Below are 16083 nucleotides of genomic sequence, written 5' to 3' on the forward strand. Positions count from 1 at the left end.
AAGGCAAAAAAAAAGAGAAAATGTCAGAAATGTTCACACAAGAGTCTGGACCAAGTTTCAAGCTCGCCAAAAAAAAATTCCCGACCGATTTTCCCTTTCGTTCTCCCTCCTCCCACCAAAAAAAAAGGCATGTGCATTAATTGTTGACGTGGTGAGTAGAGGTTTAATGTTGGCAGCAGCTTGTTGTAATGGTGTGCTGTGTGTGTTGCAGGGTGGGGAGGGGGGGTTTATAAAGTAAAAGGGGTTGTTAGTAATGTGATCGCCTGTTTGCGTAACAATCACTTTAAACCGGGGGCCGCGACTCAGTGTCTAGACGCACACGTGATCCACCGCGCCAATGCGCAGCCAAAGCAAGAGCTTGTAAATTTCAATCCTTGTGTCAGTTTCAGCCAGGAGTCCGGGGCACTCAGGAAATCCACACGCAGAGCAGAGCAGCAAACGGCGACAACTTTCTCGGGGTTTTTCTTTTAAACACCCCACTCTTCTCCCTTTCATAAATCGTGCTTTCGGTCTTTTTTTTTTAATGACTAAAAACAAAGAGATCAAGTTAGTGTGAAAGGAAAGTGGCAAAGAGAGACGAGACGAGCTCGGCGCACGGAACAAAAACCAAGCCAAAGATTTAGAGAGAGCAAGAGACACTGCATGTATATCTATCACCGCCGAAAGGAAGAAGAGAAAACGAAGGAAGACAGCGAGTTCTGCAATCGTCAGGACAGCCTTGTCCCACCGGATTAAGGGTTTGGATTAATCTACCCCCCTCCCACACCCATTCCCCAAAAGCCAAGGAAGGAACACGAAGAGAACACTTGGGTTACATTTTAATGGATACGTATTCCTGGCTACATTTCTCCTACTTTGTACCGGTGGGTTACAATGCATGATTGTATCTGTGGGGAGCTCTGACCCATCCCCCTGTATTTAATTGCAGTATTGTTGAAACCAATTTACCGGATCTTTCTTTTTTTTTTTAAAAACCTTTTTTTTTAATTGAAAAAAAATTATAAGGGGGTGGCGTATGCTACAGATTTGCACAGCTATTACTGTGTTGTTGCCATCGAGAACAGGCTGGATTCATGTTTTGCGGATATGTTTTTGCTGTACCTGGCTGGGTTTTAGTAGATTTCTTTCTGGCGGACCTTCGTCTCGCATGTTCAGGACGAAACGATCGGGTCTGGTCCGGCGACTTTGGCGAAGCCGTGCGTTGGGCGGAGAAGCAGACGGCCAGACGGATAAGGAGGGCGATGCAAACCGAGGAGGAGGAGGCGGCGGAGGGGGAGGCAGCGGCGGGGGAGGCAGCAGCAGCGGCGGAGGAGGAGGAGGGGGATGCTGCGGGGGCAAAGCATCCAAATCCACCGCCTCGGACCCCGAATTAAAAGCCCTGACGCACTCGCTGCTGAAGAAGCTGAAAGAGAAACAGTTGGAATCATTGTTGCAATCGGTGGAGAGTAAAGGGGGAGCCCGCACCGGCTGCCTCCTTTTACCCAAGATGATCGAGCCCAAACTGAGCAAACAAACTTACTCCTTGCCGGTACTGATATGCAAAGTCTTCCGCTGGGCTGACCTCAGAAACTCTTCGGAATTAAAAAGACTTTATTGCTGTGAATCATACGGAACGAATAATCCGGATTCCGTCTGTTGCAACCCGCACCACCTTAGCAGACTCTGTGAACTCGGTAAGATCATTTTACAAATACTGAAATTTTCTTTTTTTAAATGGGACCGGTTATATTAAAAAAAAAATTTTTTGGGTGGTTGAAAAATCAAGTTTAATGACCTCTGTGTTCCGACCACCTGGGCCATCTCGTATGGGGCAAGGATCACCTTTATTTTTTTTAAACCCAACCAGGCGTTCCAATAATGGTGGCTTTTTAAAAAAAAATCCAGACGTGTTTAACTTTAGTTCTGCAAACTTTAACCCGCCGTCATTCTTATTACGCCCCGAAGGGTGTCTGTCCCTGTAAGGGCAGAATTTGCTTTGTAAATGTTAACATTTTTAAAAAAACTCACTTAGTAAATTTTATCTGGAAGTGTACACTGTCGTTGTATTAACTAAGTCGCTTAAAAAATAAAGTGGTCATGTCGCAATGTTCACATTGCGATTAATCGAGTTTGATCCCGGATTAGTATTAATTCCGGGCGATCCGGTTTAAAACAAAGTTATCCTATACTGGTTCAGGAGTAGAGTTTGCGTTTAAAAAAAACAACCACGCACATCGCCTTTAGGGCTTAAAACTGTCCCTCTCCCTCCAAAACATTCCTGGGCAACATTCTGCCTATTAACCTATAAATATGCCGCGATTTCAAAACATTGATATAAAAATAAAATTCTCTATAAAATTACACACACATTTTCATTTCCGATTGTGATCTAAATTGAAACTGTTGGAAATGAGATTGATGGGGGGAGATTGGCTACAATTATAGATTTTGAAAAAAATTTGATTTGTCTAAAATGTTTCTGTGAATCGTCTGAACATCAAACGTTACTCTTTACATTCACATTCTTTTTAGAAGGAGGTTTTAAAATGCCCTATAAATCCCGTTAAACGTTTCAATCAAAGTGGCTAAAAGTTTGTTCCTTTTTTTGCGGGGGGGCGGGCGCAGGAGAGTTGTCTAGAAGACTTGTCGCCGAGGTAAATGGGTGATTTTCCAGTTAGATGGCGCGGTCAGATCCTCAGCCAGACTGACTTCAGTGGTAATTTCCAGAGCAGAAGTGGTTTACGTGAGCCAAGGAGGGGCGATTAGACACACCAGTTGCATATCAGTGAGACTGGCGCCAGGCTGACTGTTGTTTATGTGACTGTTAACTATCAAGGCAATCGCCGCCTTTGCTGTTCTGCCTCCAGCCCCCAGAGCTAAGACAAACAGTTTACAAAAGAATGCCGGCTCTCCTGCCACTGTTATCATAAGTTTCTATCTCTTTTTCTCATGGCGTTGCCTTTTTTTCTTTCTCTTATTTTTATGTTTCCAGAGTCACCCCCGCCTCCCTATTCTCGGTTTCCAATGGACTCATTCAAGCAACCTGGTAAGTAAGCATTGCGTTATTTGTGATGGAAATGTAGTTTTTTTTTTGTGTGCATTTAATTAAAGACTATTTCCTCCTGATGGCCGGCCACTTAAAAATAACATTTTCCTATTTGTAAGAAAATTATAACAAATGTTTAAAATATGTATTTATTACACTTTTTGGAGTTCAAACTGTGTGTGGTGGTGTGGAGGGAGGGGAAAGAGAGGAGAGATGTTCATAGAAACTTCTATCAGGAAGGAGAATGATTTGGGGCACAGCTAGAAAGAGTTGGTCCTCCCAGGGGATTGTTGGTTGGGGAAATTTGGACATGTTTCTGAGTTCCTGTAGAGTTAAACCAGTGTTCACTGTTTACATTCACACTCTTAAGAAAATAATAAATGTACCATATACAGCTCAAGACGAGACTTAGCATGCATGGTTCCCACACATATTTCTATGAAATATCTGTATATCTAAACATATGGAAATTTTGATGCATGAAGTTTATTAGAGACTCAGTGGAGCCAGTGAAAAAGGTTACCGCCATATTCTTGGGATTGGTCCCACAGCTGGTTGCTTGCCACATTTCAGGGCCTCACCCACATGGATTTCTCCAGGCACTGCTGATTAATAGTTCACTTGATGGGCTGGGGACTGTGACTGACAAACTTGCTCTTGTCCATCCCCACACACAACTTTCCAACAGAAGTCATTGGGATAAGTGATCCAAAGTAAAGGCAAAAGAAAGCACATTTCACAACCTCAGGACATTGCAAAGCATTTTAATCTTTTATTGTCACAAATAGGCTTACATTTGCACTGCAATGAAGTTACTGTGAAAATCCCCTAGTCGCCACATTCCGGCACCTGTTTGGGTATACAGAGGGAGAATTCAGAATGTCCAATTCACCCAACAGTCTTTCGGGACTTGTGGGAGGAAACCAGAGCACCCGGAGGAAATCACGCAGACACTGGGAGAACCTGCAGACTCCACACTGACTGACCCAAGCTGGGAATTGAACCTGGGACCCTGGTGCTGTGAAGCAACAGGGCTAACCTACTGTGCTACCTACTGTGCTACCACTAGCACCCCTCAAGAACAAAGGCAGCAGAGACATGGCAACACCCAAGTTCTCCTCCCAAGCCACACTCCGTCCTGATTTGAAATTATATTGCTGTTCCTCCACTGTCACTGGGGCAAAACCCTGGAACTCCCTCCCTGACCGCATCATGGGTGCACCCACATCACATGGGCTGCAGCAGTTCAAGAATACAGCTCATTATCACCTTCTCAAGGATAATTAGGGATGGGCAATAAATACTGGCATAGACCGAGAAACTCAATGAATAATTGAAAAAATGAAATGTAAATCTCTTATTGTCACAAGTAGGCTTCAAATGAAGTTACTGTGAGAAGCCCCTAGTCGCCACATTCCGGCACCTGTTTGGGGAGGCTGGTACAGGAATTGAACCTTGCTGCTGGCCTGCCTGGGTCTGCTTTAAAAGCCAGCTATTTAGCCCAATGTGGTAAACCAGCCGGAATGGGGGGGGGGAGCAAGCCCCTATAAATGACCATGTAATAATAAACCAGATCATTTGGTTCAGTGATTGATTGGAATGGGACCGTGGCTTGCTTTCCCCACTCTTATTGCTGAGGCCAGTTACATTGTCTGACTATGATATCAGTGGGATTGAAACTACTTCTGTATGGCACACAAGACCGTGCATTTTAATTCTTACCAATTCACAAATACCTTGCTGCAGTTAAAAGTATTTGTAAAGGGACTTATGTTCTGCCACTGGTGTACAGCTGAGGTGGTTCAGCTGGTGTGTCCCAGCTGGGAGTCACCTGTGACTAAAAATGGGGTAACCATATGTGGGTTGGTCTTTCAGCAGCAGCGTCTCTAAGTATGCCAAGGCGTGAAACAAATGTCCGTGTTGTGCATGGAAGTGCGCAGTGAACTGTTACAGATACAAATCATGTTTTTATCCCAAAGGGTACATTCTTACTTGCGGTCGCCCAGTATTGGACAGTATCGTATAGGTGCAACCTACTTTTGCCACTTTGAACCATTCTTTAGGAGGAATGCAAGAATACCTCTTTGAGAAGCTGTATGACTCACCCTTCATATTTGCCTGTCTATCCGTGTGTAAGTGAAATTGGACACTTCTCCAACCATCTCCCAATTACCATAACATGAAAAGCATTATAACTATTGTATAGGCTTCCATGTTGAGAGGAACATGCTGCACTCAGTAAAGTTCCTCCTACATGAATTTCTGGTGTGAGTAAAGTTCCTCCTACATGAATTTCTGGTGTGAGTGCTGATTTATTTTAATGTAGTGCAGTGATATTTTTATGTGAGTTCTGTTGTCATGCAGCACTGAGTAGAGAGCACAGTAACGTCAGCTCATTGAGTCTGATATGGAAATTATGTGGATGCATAAAGCCTCCCAGTTACAGACAGTCATTAAGGGAACACAGCAGGAAAGCTGGTTTTGGATGAGGTGTATCTGTGGAAATTGGTCAATAATTATTTTAGACACAAACTTCTGTGGCTCGATGGTGGTACTCTTGCCTCTTTGAGTCAAACTTTGTGGTTGAAAGATGAAAATCTTATTGTCACAAGTAGGCTTCAAATGAAGTTACTGTGAAAAGTCCCTAGTCGCCACATTCTGGTGCCTGTTTGGGGAGGCTGGTATGGGAAGGGTTTTAAGTTCTACTCCAGAGTCATGAACACACCGATCCAGACACTTTGGTGCAGCACTGAGGGAGTGCTGCACTTTTGGATGTACCATCTTTAGATGAGGCATTAAACCGTGGCTCAATTTTAAAGAAAAAAAAAGAGTTCTGGTACCAAGACCGATATTGGAACCTTGACTGAAATGGATGATCTGGCTGGTTTCTTCGCTGTTTTTTTTTTGTGCAACTGCCTGTCACATTTCATTTGATACAACAGTGATTGTGCTTCAATATAACGCCCATCTTCTGAAAGGTCTTGATGCTCCTCTGTAACCATGGAAACTGACCTCTTGTTTGTAACGCACAAACCGATCCTAACTTTCCTGCCCCATTTCCCCTCTCCATCAGGCCCCCCCCCCCCCCCTCGCTATCTCCGCTCAAGAAATTTCACACCCATGGACAGAAAATCATGACGGCTGCAAATTTGATGCACCAACTTCCACATCCAAGTTCCTCACACGTGTTGCTGTCCCTTGGAGCTCTGTAAATTGTAATATTTACCGGCACAATTTTATTTTCTTCAGTGAGATGAAGATCTGTTAGTCCATACAGATAGTTTAAAAAAACAAAACTTCCCAATTATTTTCTTCCAATTAAAAGGGGCAATTTAGCATGATGAAACCCATGCAGATATTGTTAATGGACTGCACAGCATCCGTACCAGTCACTCACCCTGTGACAAATCTAAATGCATTTCTGTGCGATAGACCATGAACAACGCACAGGATTTAAGGAAGAGAAAATAAATCTGAAAAGCCCTGAAATTAATTTTGCTTTTCTAGTGATCCAGTAAGGTTTTAAAGTAGAATCATCCTCTCTTGAGGCTCCGGTACAGCTCAACACAGACTGATAGGAGATTGATAATGTACCCACGTGTGGGCCTAGAAAGAAAGTGTTGTTGAGCTCATTTGACAGTAGGGCAGTGCACCCGAGTCTGACGCAAGGCTCACACCCAATACCCATGCACAATATTTCCAGCAGGTGTCCTGGCTAATTCTTTTTGGCACTTCCTAACCCAAGTTGGAGAGACCAAGTTTTTTTTATCATCGCTTATTACATCCTTGTCTGAGCAAAGGTGTCAGGGTGGATCATCCATGGTCTGTTTACATAGGCTGGAGGGGATGAATGGTCCACTCTTTCCTGTTCATAAATGTAGCCCATTAAGCTTCTTCAATTGAATTGGTGTTTTACAGATTATAACTGAGGCTTGTAGAGTTGAGAGGGAACTGGCAGGAGCACTCTTATTGATGGATACAGCCACGGTGCCCTGATGTGCAGGAAGCAAAAGGAATATTGTGAAGTCAAGCGTCTTTTTCTTAAATTCCCGAGTGCTGTATCCATTCCCTCTATGGGGTGTTTCTGCTTCAAACTAGTCTGATTTCTACCCTGAGGGAATAAAACCACTTGAGGAATTTGGCAATTATGTATAAAGATATTAACAAATGAAAAGTTTTACTCAGTTGGGTTGACTGCACCCATCTCCAATTCTGTCCCGAGGCATTGTGTGGGACAGGGGGTGCCCTCGGCAACCACTTGAGCAGAGGGGAGATTTAACGAAACAATTTGGGCCCTTGAGTAAATTAGACGTTCAGCGACTTCTGCACCTGATGTATCCCATTAGTTGAGTGGAACAACTTCCTGTGAAGTGTTGACATAAAGGTTAACGTTATGTATGTAAACGGAAAGCCACAATCTGAAGCTGCATTTATGGCCGGGAAAGCCCAATCACTTTCGAGGAAGTCATGCCGATTTTGGCATTTGGAAACTGTAGAAAGGCTTTCCTTCTGGTTTGGAGTGAAAATCTCTTGGCGTCTTAATTTCTGTGTACCTGCTTGTCAGTGTTGCCAATCATTTTTTTTTTAATAGTGGCGGTGCTGTTAAGTCAGAATTTCACCAATTGGGCCATAATTAAGACTATAATTATTCAGGGAAAATAAAACACTGGCAACATAGACGTCACTATGCGTTAACCATTCTTTGGCTAGGCAGTCTTGACAAACCACTGGCTGGGCAACAATGCCAAGGAAGGCTGCATTGTCCTGCACATTTTTGGCATTTAGATATTTATTCTTTCATGTCATGAAGTAAATTGTTTTGAAGAATTGTAAACATTGGAAGAGTAAAATACAGGTGCTGCCCAGTGAGAAACAAAATTAAATAAATCAGAAAGATCTATCTTTGCTGCTGGCACAAGTGGGTGTTTAAAGGAGGCTCCAATTGATGTCAGCACCCTGGGCTTGGGATCAAGGAGGGGTCTCCTGCTGGCCTAAATTCCCGCAGGAGTGCAACTTATTGGCTGAGAACTGGATTAAACCTTGCCGGGGGTGGGAAGAGAGGTAAACAATATCCAATATTTAAAAATATTCAACAATGCTAAAGCAGAATGGTTTGGCGGATATAACATTTTGTCGGGAGCACACTCTCTCGTGGCCTCACATGACTACAAATGTATGAAAATGACAGGCGGGAAAAGATAAGTGGTCTGTTGAGCTGGTCCCAAACAGTCATGTTATAATTCAGCATTTTGACCTCCATTCTTCAGCCTCATAAGCTCCTAGGATTTGGACAAAACGGATTTAAAAAAAAAAAAAAAAAACCGGAGGCCAGTTCAGGGAAGAAAATAATTTCTCTGAACACTTGAACAGTGGGAATATTTTGGCCAAGGCTGTCCCAGGAGTAGATCTGGCCTTGAATAGCTCGGGTAAAAATTTTTTTAAAACAAGTCACTCGTTTGACGTTTACACCTATATAGAATTTAGTCATATCCCCATGTTGGTTATGAGATATCCCAGGCTGTTAAATATCAGGGGCTGACTTTGAAAAGTTTCTTGTGTGATATGAGCTGGGTGTAATTTGGAGCCAGGACAGCACAAGACTGATGTGGGTTAAAGGTAGTTTTTGTGCAGATCTGTTGACAAGCTTTCATCTGCAGTCTGAATAGACTCATCCCATTTCAATATTATATTCCGAAGAGGCAAACAGGAGAGAGACGTTTGAAGACGCACTGTAATTGTATTCTGTCTTATCAGGGGTTCGCCTCAAAGCCTCTAGGTTTTAGTGCGTCGCTGAGTATTTGAGGTATTTCAGTGTGGCTGGCTGGGAAATGGAGATAGCTTGGAGGGAAGCCAAAGAAAATGGGCCCACGTTCACTCCCTCACTGTCCAGCTCTTAATGTGGAACTGTGGCATGAAAAACAAGGCTGAAGCTTTTTAGGAGATGGCTTTCATCAGCTCAGTCAAAAATGGCTGCATGAAAAGGAAAATTGATTTTAACCCTTTGAGAGCTGGGTGGATGTTTTTAACCCTAACTGTGTGAGCATTTGGGTGGAATTTTGAGTTCTTGCTGATGCGAGCTTGGGAGGCGGGAGAGGTATGTACTTGGACGGGATGGCGACTTACCCTACTCCCTGCCTCTGCACAAGCTAAATTCTGGGCGGGAAAGTCCATGATTAACCTTCCTGCCCTGCCACTAATTTGAGGCCCTTAAGTGGCCTATTAATGACCACTCCAGGGCCTCATCCCGCCGCCGCTGATATTAACTGGGCCGGAGGCAGGCCTGTAGCCATGTGTGCACGGCAGCTAAAACCATGCGGCCAGCTTTTGTCACCTCTTGGTGAGGACGGGGGTCCCTTGATCAGGGGCACTCGGTACTTGATCAAGAGACTGGACATTGGAAGGGAGGGGCCTGTAGCACGTCACCCCCATGTTTCTTGCCCATGTCCTGGTCATTCTGCGATCCTTGGACTCCAGCGCCTATCCTTCCAGCACCAGCCATGGCCTTCCCTTTGGTGCTGCTGAGCGGAAGTGATGCCAGCCTCTGATTGGCTGGCAGTTCTCGGTTGGTGAAACTGCCACCCCCGTGGTCTTGTTTCCAGGGCAAGGCCTGTTTTTGGCCTTGCCACTGCCTGTTTGGCTTGTAGTTTGGGGGGATAAAAGGTAGTGTGGGTGTCTCTTGCCAGCTTTCCAGCCAGCAGGCGAGAGCCCTGGTGCATCAGCGCCGCTGAGCTCTGTTTTCCTCCCCCTCCATATTTCTGCAGCTGCGTGGCTGCTACATGCTCTGTGTAGGATTTCTGAATGCTAACCTGGTGAGTTCCTGAATCAGGCAATGAGTCAGAAGGATGGAGCAATAAATTGGCAGTCAAGACTCTCCCAGAGAATGTCAATTATGGGATGCGTTTGCAGGCCCTGCCAAGGCATAAAGAGAGGAATACTGGGTGTGAAAATACCAGCATGAGGGGAGTAACCAGTTTATCCTCACTGAACCTTGTAACCATAAGGCTGGCTAGGATTTCTGCAGATTCTTGGGTCAGATGGGGGACTTTTATTTAAAATTTAGAGTACCCAATTAATTTTTCCCAATTAAGGGGCAATTTAGTGTGGCCAATCCAACTATTCTGCACATCTTTGGGTTGTGGGGGTGAAACACAAGCAAACACGGAGAGAAGATGGGGGACTTTTAACTGCCCAGAGGTGGGCCCCGTGGCAGGCCAGGGAGCCAGCCCTCCCTGTCTATCTGGGAGCAGGTGCAGCAAAAGGCTGCCCTTGCAGGGAATTTCCAGGCTGGAACTTTTGTAAAACTTTTAAATAAGGAGGTGAGTGAGAGGACGCCTCCCATGTTGAAGCGTACTCTCTTGGTTACCTAGCCTTCGATGCAGCCTGCTCTTCTCTCAAGCCTCTGATTAGCCTTCACATTTTGAGCCCAGCTGCAATGAAACCTGTTTCTGTGCCAATTAAGGGGGGGCATTCACGATAAGCCCCAAGAATGACTGTCCCCACCCAGTGCAGGGTCTGGACTTGAAGCTGGGGGTGGTTTAGCACACAGGGCTAAATAGCTGGCTATTAAAGCAGGCCAGCAGCGCTGTTCAATTCCCGTACCAGCCTCCCTGAACAGGCGCCGGAATGTGGCGACTAGGGGCTTTTCACAGTAACGTCATTGAAGCCTACTTGTGACAAGCGATTTTCATTTCATTTCAGAAGCAGTCCTGACCCCTGTTCCTGGCCCCCAAAGTGGAAATTCAGCCCCATATGAGTCGCCATGGGAGATATGGGTCTCATATCCTGGCAGCCAGTTTGTAAATGGAACTAGGAGTAATTGGGCTGTGAATGCAATCCTAACGATTCGATACGTGAAGTGTGATTATTTACGGATATGGTTGTTTTACGTTCTCCCCCAACTCCTGACAACTGTAACTTGCTGGTCCATAGTTCCACAGACACTGGTGGCCATTTTGCTGAAGGGACATTTTATACAAGTCTAGTCAGTAAGTGCCAGCAAATGCTTTAACGACTGGGTGGGAGAGGTGGTGCCGTGTAATTAGATGTCCAAGCTGAATGATTGAAGCAACGCCAGAAACTAATGTTCCGAAATCTTTTTAAAGTGCGTTTTCCCTTTTCCTTACAGCAGATTCACCAGACTCTGTGCCTCCCTCGACTGAAACTGGGGGAACTCATTATATGGCCCCTGGGGGGCTTTCAGGTAAGAGATGATGAGTGTTAATGATACCGTGATTCCTCTCGAGTACTGAAGTGGGATGTTCCCAACTTTAAAACAAAATGAGTAGAGGCTTACGGATGGAACTTGATCCAGGTGGCATGGGTCCTGGTGAGAAGTGTCTGCCACTTCCACTTGTGAGCCGCCAGCTGGCATGCACGGGATTTAATGTTAATTTCAAAGGACGGGTGGCAGTCAAGTGGAGCATGAGTGATCGCGTGGCAAGGTGGGCAGCAAGTGGCCAAACTAATCGAGTGATTGCAGTGCAGTTCAAGGACTATAAAAGAGCCTCCAGGACCAGCGGGCAGGGAGCAGGTTCCACGGGGAGGAAAACATTTGGCGGGATACCATCTGGAAGCCATGCATTCATCTCTTTGCAGATCTCGGTCTTATACTCCCATCAGTCACCCCACTCATTAATTCTGTACCATCTCGCAGGACACCTCAGCACTCCCATTCCTCACCCACGCTCCCTCAGTCTAATCGCCTCCTTGATATTTCACCCTCCCTCCGCCACTGCTTTGCCCTTTCTGCCACCGACTGTCCAAGTCCATGAACATTTCCCCCTGCTCTGCTCCCATTTCGTTGCTCTTCAACAAAGACGTCATTTGCCTATGATCCAAATGGACCACTTCACCGTTAATCAATTGTAAATAAACCAAATGACGTGTTTTAGTCTTGAAGATCTGGTTTAGTTTGGAGAAGTTGTGATTTAATGAATATTCTTGGCATGAAAATGTTGGGGAAAGAGGTTCCCGCCAAACAACGCTGTGAGATCCAACTCTTCGCTGAAATGCTGCCAACCTAATCCCTTAAACTCAGCCCGCTGTCGGAAACCAAGATTTTGCCTCCTGCCTGATTCCCGTAATTATTCTCACTCTCGGTGACCCCATTCTGACTTTGGTGTGTGCGGGGGATGGGGAAGTTTGGGAATATTCAGTCGGATCTTTATTGCCAGCCTTCTGGTGGAGCAAATCAGATAGCCTGCCTAGCTTTCATTCCATTGATACCAATGGGGTGAGAATCAGACTGTTTTCTTGACGAATGGCCAATGTACTCTGCCAGATTACTGTCCAGACAGTGAAACTGATAACCTCCTACCCCAATTGAGAGGAAAGACAGTGATGTTGATGAATTGAACTTCATGGATCAGTATCAGAATATGACTTTTATTTTTATATATATATATATATATATATCAAGCATGCTATGTTCCTCTAGGTGCACACTGCTGTATAGTGCTGTATAGTATCCCACATTGGCACTCTAGTTGTGTATTCTAGTTATTGTGGAATTAAAATGGCAGTGTAATTTGGAATTTAAGTGTGCAGCATATTACAGTATTGTCAGTGTACATCATACTGTAGTCTTCTAGATATGCACTGTAGTGTGGTATTCCAGACATGTCTACTTTATATTCTAGGTATAACATTATAATGTGGTAGTTCACTGGGGTACGATGTTCTTTTGCTCCCTCTGATATTGGCCAAAATCTTCCATGCTCGTTCGTGGCTAGGATTTTCCAGTGTTGCTGAATGTCTTGCCAAATTTTCCGTTCTTGCTCGCAACGGATCCCGACATGAATAAGACCAGAGAATCCCACCCATTGTTACAGAAAACTCTGCATATGCTGTGCTGTCCATGCCAATTTTGAAGGGATGCACAGTTTGGTAGGCAGTTGTGATGGGAGAAGGCAGGAGTTGGTAATCTCCTGATGTGCATTTCCTGCATTGTGATATCCTGTGATATCCTGTGATATTGGATGGGATAAAAAGAAGAAAGGAAATGTTTTCGACAGACTTTTGACAAATTTACAGATCCTCAAACTGGCTGGAGCTGCCAAAACAAGGCAAACTGGATTGTTATTGTCATTTTACAACTTTTTTAAAGAGCTGTATCTATAATCATTATTGCAGTGCCCGATTTTAAAATTGCAGACTTGGGATGAAGTTTGTGCTCTCTGCAGAAGTCTACGGGTCTGACTCAGCCCAGATCTGGACTGCAGTAGTGTTTTGGGGGGGGTTGGAGCTGGTGTTCTATCAGATGTATGCAATAAAATCAGTCAGTGGAATCCGTCCCTTGGATTTTCATGCGGCAATGTGTCTTGGTGAAAAGTTTCTTTCTTTTCATATTCCAATGTTTGCAATCTATCATCTGCTGAATTATTGGGGGGGGGGGGGCAACATGTAGTCAGCTCTGTGTCACCTTGATTGGGGCCTCACTTGTGTGTTTGACTAATGGCTGATCTGTGGGAAAAGTGGAAATACCGTGTTCATCTAGTGAAGTAGTTCACGAATGGTGAATCTCCCCCTGAGTCTCCCTCCCTCCCTCCATCTCTCTCTCTCTCTCTCTCTCTCTCTCTCTCTCTCTCTCTCTCTCTCTCCCTCCCTCCCTCCCTCCCTCCCTCCCTCCCTCCCTCCCTCCCCCCCTCGCTCTCTCCCCCCCCCCCCACACCCCCTCGCTCTCCCCCCCCCCCCCACACCCTCGCTCTCTTCCCCCCCCCCCCACACCCTCGCTCTCTCCCCCCCCCCCCACACCCTCGCTCTCTCCCCCCCCCCCACACCCTCGCTCTCTCCCCCCCCCCCCACACCCTCGCTCTCTCACCCCCCCCACACCCTCGCTCTCTCACCCCCCCCACACCCTCGCTCTCTCACCCCCCCCACACCCTCGCTCTCTTCCCCCCCCCCCACACCCTCGCTCTCTTCCCCCCCCCCCACACCCTCGCTCTCTCCCCCCCCCCCCCACACCCTCGCTCTCTCCCCCCCACACCCTCGATCTCCCCCCCCCCCACACCCTCGCTCTCTCCCCCCCACACCCTCGCTCTTCCCTCGCTCTCTCCCCCCCACACCCTCGCTCTCTCCCCCCCCACACCCTCGCTCTCTCCCCCCCCACACCCTCGCTCTCTCCCCCCCCCACACCCTCGCTCTCTCCCCCCCACACCCTCGCTCTCTCCCCCCCCCCACACCCTCGCTCTCTCCCCCCCCACACCCTCGCTCTCTCCCCCCCCACGCCCTCGCTCTCTCCCCCCCACACCCTCGCTCTCTCCCCCCCCCCACACCCTCGCTCTCTCCCCCCCCCCCACACCCTCGCTCTCTCCCCCCCACACCCTCGCTCTCTCCCCCCCACACCCTCGCTCTCTCCCCCCACACCCTCGCTCTCTCCCCCCCACACCCTCGCTCTCTCCCCCCCACACCCTCGCTCTCTCCCCCCCACACCCTCGCTCTCTCCCCCCCACACCCTCGCTCTCTCCCCCCCACACCCTCGCTCTCCCCCCCCCACACCCTCGCTCTCTCCCCCCCACACCCTCGCTCTCTCCCCCCCACACCCTCGCTCTCTCCCCCCCCACACCCTCGCTCTCTCCCCCCCACACCCTCGCTCTCTCCCCCCCACACCCTCGCTCTCTCCCCCCCACACCCTCGCTCTCTCCCCCCCACACCCTCGCTCTCTCCCCCCCACACCCTCGCTCTCTCCCCCCCACACCCTCGCTCTCTCCCCCCCACACCCTCGCTCTCTCCCCCCCACACCCTCGCTCTCTCCCCCCCACACCCTCGCTCTCTCCCCCCCACACCCTCGCTCTCTCCCCCCCACACCCTCGCTCTCTCCCCCCCACACCCTCGCTCTCTCCCCCCCACACCCTCGCTCTCTCCCCCCCACACCCTCGCTCTCTCCCCCCCACACCCTCGCTCTCTCCCCCCCACACCCTCGCTCTCTCCCCCCCACACCCTCGCTCTCTCCCCCCCACACCCTCGCTCTCTCCCCCCCACACCCTCGCTCTCTCCCCCCCACACCCTCGCTCTCTCCCCCCCACACCCTCGCTCTCTCCCCCCCACACCCTCGCTCTCTCCCCCCCACACCCTCGCTCTCTCCCCCCCACACCCTCGCTCTCTCCCCCCCACACCCTCGCTCTCTCCCCCCCACACCCTCGCTCTCTCCCCCCCACACCCTCGCTCTCTCCCCCCCACACCCTCGCTCTCTCCCCCCCACACCCTCGCTCTCTCCCCCCCACACCCTCGCTCTCTCCCCCCCACACCCTCGCTCTCTCCCCCCCACACCCTCGCTCTCTCCCCCCCACACCCTCGCTCTCTCCCCCCCACACCCTCGCTCTCTCCCCCCCACACCCTCGCTCTCTCCCCCCCACACCCTCGCTCTCTCCCCCCCACACCCTCGCTCTCTCCCCCCCACACCCTCGCTCTCTCCCCCCCACACCCTCGCTCTCTCCCCCCCACACCCTCGCTCTCTCCCCCCCACACCCTCGCTCTCTCCCCCCCACACCCTCGCTCTCTCCCCCCCACACCCTCGCTCTCTCCCCCCCACACCCTCGCTCTCTCCCCCCCACACCCTCGCTCTCTCCCCCCCACACCCTCGCTCTCTCCCCCCCACACCCTCGCTCTCTCCCCCCCACACCCTCGCTCTCTCCCCCCCACACCCTCGCTCTCTCCCCCCCACACCCTCGCTCTCTCCCCCCCACACCCTCGCTCTCTCCCCCCCACACACCTCGCTCTCTCCCCCCCACACCCTCGCTCTCTCCCCCCCCACACCCTCGCTCTCTCCCCCCCCACACCCTCGCTCTCTCCCCCCCCACACCCTCGCTCTCTCCCCCCCCACACCCTCGCTCTCTCCCCCCCACACCCTCGCTCTCTCCCCCCCACACCCTCGCTCTCTCCCCCCCACACCCTCGCTCTCTCCCCCCCACACCCTCGCTCTCTCCCCCCCACACCCTCGCTCTCTCCCCCCCACACCCTCGCTCTCTCCCCCCCACACCCTCGCTCTCTCCCCCCCACACCCTCGCTCTCTCCCCCCCACACCCTCGCTCTCTTCCCCCCCCCCCACACCCTCGCTCTCT

General features: G+C 49.2%; 1 protein-coding gene across 3 annotated transcripts in view; it reads left to right on the forward strand.

The window, feature by feature from the left end:
* Positions 1-371: 371 nt before the first annotated feature.
* smad7 (SMAD family member 7) overlaps positions 372-16083 on the forward strand; it is a 49169-nt gene continuing 33457 nt past the window's right edge. Inside the window, exons 1-3 of one of the 3 annotated variants that reach the window (XM_072497439.1) lie at positions 372-1673; positions 2972-3025; positions 11151-11225. In XM_072497439.1, the coding sequence (XP_072353540.1) occupies positions 1016-1673; positions 2972-3025; positions 11151-11225 (787 nt within the window). In that variant the 5' untranslated portion in view covers positions 372-1015. Of the gene's footprint in view, positions 1674-2971; positions 3026-5004; positions 5158-11150; positions 11226-16083 lie in introns of those variants that run through there. The other 2 variants (XM_072497440.1, XM_072497441.1) reach the window with 2 other exon arrangements.

Source organism: Scyliorhinus torazame, chromosome 3 (genome assembly GCF_047496885.1).
Source record: "Scyliorhinus torazame isolate Kashiwa2021f chromosome 3, sScyTor2.1, whole genome shotgun sequence".
In the NCBI taxonomy this organism is placed as follows: Eukaryota; Metazoa; Chordata; class Chondrichthyes; order Carcharhiniformes; family Scyliorhinidae; genus Scyliorhinus; species Scyliorhinus torazame.